Source organism: Phytophthora parasitica, assembly GCF_000247585.1.
Source record: "Phytophthora parasitica INRA-310 unplaced genomic scaffold supercont2.17, whole genome shotgun sequence".
NCBI classification, from domain to species: Eukaryota; Oomycota; class Peronosporomycetes; order Peronosporales; family Peronosporaceae; genus Phytophthora; species Phytophthora nicotianae.
The window spans coordinates 661236-664230 of record NW_008649003.1 but is presented as its reverse complement, the minus strand read 5'-3'; the positions used below and the strand labels follow the sequence as shown (position 1 = coordinate 664230).

Here is a 2995-nt window from a genome sequence, read left to right as displayed (position 1 = left end):
AGCAACTAAAGAAACATTTGAGCGCTAACCTATTTCATTTCGACGTTAACCATTTTCCTAAGCTAAAGACGAAACATGTGAGACAGTGGAATGGGCAAACTGCTCATATCCGCAACGCAAAATCAGCAAGAAGAATGGACATTTGACAGCAGGAGTCAAGTGTGCAGTTCTTCTGCACCGAAAGCGCAGACACCGGATACGGCAGAGCCGATTCCACCCCACTCTCCATCACTGGAAAGCTGACGGCGGAGTGATTTTCTCGTAGCGGCTAAAGTACTGGGCAAATAATAAGCAGGAGACAATATACACATCATCCAGCTCCCAGCACCTTACAGCTCGAGCTCCTTCACCGTTTCCCACGTGAAGTCCGCGTCCTCGCGACCGAAGTGGCCGTAGGCGGCAGTCTTCTGCATCACCGGACGCTTCAGCTGCAGAGTCTTCTGGATCATACCCGGACGCAGGTCGAAGTTCTTCTTGATGATCTCCACCAGGTCGTCGTCAGTCAGACCCTCCTTCACCGTGCCGTACGAGTCGACGTGGATTGACAGCGGGTAGGGCACACCGATGGCGTACGAGAGCTGCACAAGAAGACGGTGGGCAAGGCCCTTGGCCACAACCGACTTGGCAACCCATCGGGCAGCGTAGGCAGCCGAACGGTCGACCTTGGTCGTGTCCTTGCCCGAGAAGGCACCGCCACCGTGGGCGCCCCAGCCGCCGTAGGTGTCGATGATGATCTTACGGCCAGTAAGACCGGCGTCACCGTGAGGGCCACCGATCACGAAACGTCCAGAGGGGTTCAAGTGGTACACCGTCTTGTCGTCAAGGTACTTCTCCGGGATAACGGTCTGAATGACGTGCTTCATGAGGTCAGCAGCGATCTGCTCGTTGGTCACATCGTCGTTGTGCTGGGTGGAGATGACCACGGTGTGCACACGCTGCGGCACCATGCGGCCATCCTCCTGCTTGTACTCAACGGTGACCTGGGTCTTGCCGTCGGGGCGAATCCAGTCAAGCGTACCGTTCTTGCGCACCTCAGTCAGCTTAGAGCCGAGCTTGGTAGCCAGCACGTGCGACAGGGGCATAAGCTCAGGCGTCTCGTCCGAGGCGTATCCGAACATGATACCCTGGTCACCGGCGCCGACGTCCTCGTCCGTCACCGAGTCCACAGACTGGGCGATGTCGGGCGACTGCTGCTCGATGGCCACAATGACGTTGACCGTCTTGTAGTCGAGGCCCTTGGCGGGGTCGTCGTAGCCGATCTCCTTGATGGTGTCGCGGATGACCTTCTCGTAGTTGACGATGGCCTTTGTGCTGATCTCACCGAAGATCATGACCATGCCGGTCTTGGCGCACGTCTCGCAGGCAACGCGCGAGTTGGGGTCCTCCGACACGCAGGCATCAAGCACAGCGTCGGAGATCTGGTCACAGAGCTTGTCCGGGTGGCCCTCGTTCACGGACTCGGACGTGAACAGGAAGGTGCGGTCCTTGGTGGCGGTCTGAGTCATCTTTTGAGATCGAAGGAGTTCTTGAGGTGCGGAATGAATGTGGGCGCCGGCAAGCAGATTCCAGAATGAGGTCGCCGCCGTGGATGGCGCAGCATGGCGTCGGTTTCTAGCGTAAAACCTCGGAGCTTGAAGGTGAAAAACCTCGGTCGAAGAATGCAGGTGAGTGGTGGACCCAGCACGATGAGCTTATAGCCAATCGACGTGCCGCGTTCACCCGCCTTTGACCAATCACATGCGCACTTATCGTCTGGTCAGGGGACGAACATGTACATTCGCTCTACCGCGTCGTCATCCTCCAGACATCCTCAAGCTCTCATAATTAGCTCCAGCCAGCAAGAGCACTGTTCGTGATAAGAGTCACTACCTCGCCAAGCGCTGCCGCGTTCGTGTGGGTGCCGGCGTTGTCCGCTACACCGGACTGCTTGCTTAGCACCACCCATTTTCAATCTCAGGTGCGCACCCATCTTCCTTGAAAAACCGAACTTGAACGGGTAAGCTACATACAAATCTAGGTAAGGGTGCTGAGGTTAGCCAAGCGTTTTACACAGGGAATGCTGTATCGGAATATTTTGATGAATCTTTTATCGACCAATCGACCAGAACACGCAATTGCACATTGAACACGACATATTTCTGACCAATTGAATGCAAACACGATGATGCTTGCGCAGCAATGCACGTGGCACGAGTTGTGCTCTCTCTCGCATCCTAGCTGGGTCCCTATAGGATACATTCCTGGTTCGGTGTACATGTATGATAAGCTACTAGGATAAATTATCTCAAATTGTGGGGAGCTTGGCAAGTGTACCGTCGTCGCCGAGTGTGACAACCATCCACGGTGGGCCACCACGAACACCTCTCTAACCTTATTTCTCGATTCGACTGGGGCACCTTGAGACGCGAAGTAACTACAGACAGTTACTGTGCTGTATTAATACAATGTATCGCGGCGAAAGCAGGTTATGGTCGATAGCGTTTCGCGGTAGGCAAAAAAGAATGGCAGGGTCGGAGGCACTACAATTTGGCATCCATTAAGCAGTGAGGGAGAAATTACCGTCACAGCTCTGAGCTCTGTTTTGATTTCCATTCGCCGGTGCCGCGATGGTTTATGTTTTTAAATGGTTTGTACTGCGCAATTGTATGTAATTCGGTGCGTTTAGCAATTATGAGGCGTTAGTTAGTGGTGCATTGGCAGGCAGACACACATTGAACAGGTGCGAGTATTTGGATTGTTCATCTGCTTAGGAGAGCATCATATGCCCTTGGCTGATGGTAGACGCACGACATCAACGGCGTCAGTAGACTCTAATTGTACTGATATAAGCTACGTTGGCATGATTGGTCCAAAGTATCTGACAAGGCAAGGCGCCATGAACAGCATACTGTCGACATTGACGTGGGGCACCTGGGATGATGCGGAATGGGGCCTCGCAAGCGACCTAGCCGTAGCCTCGGCCGCCACTACTACGCATGCAGCTTCTGGCCCCGCG

The 2995-nt window shown here is 54.2% G+C and overlaps 1 protein-coding gene across 1 annotated transcript; it reads right to left on the bottom strand.

Moving 5' to 3' along the window:
* Positions 1-1571, bottom strand: PPTG_09226 (S-adenosylmethionine synthase 2). The gene has a single exon (XM_008904109.1). The coding sequence runs from the start codon at positions 1503-1505 to the stop codon at positions 330-332; it is 1176 nt and encodes a 391-aa protein (XP_008902357.1). The 5' UTR covers positions 1506-1571; the 3' UTR covers positions 1-329.
* Positions 1572-2995: the final 1424 nt, after the last annotated feature.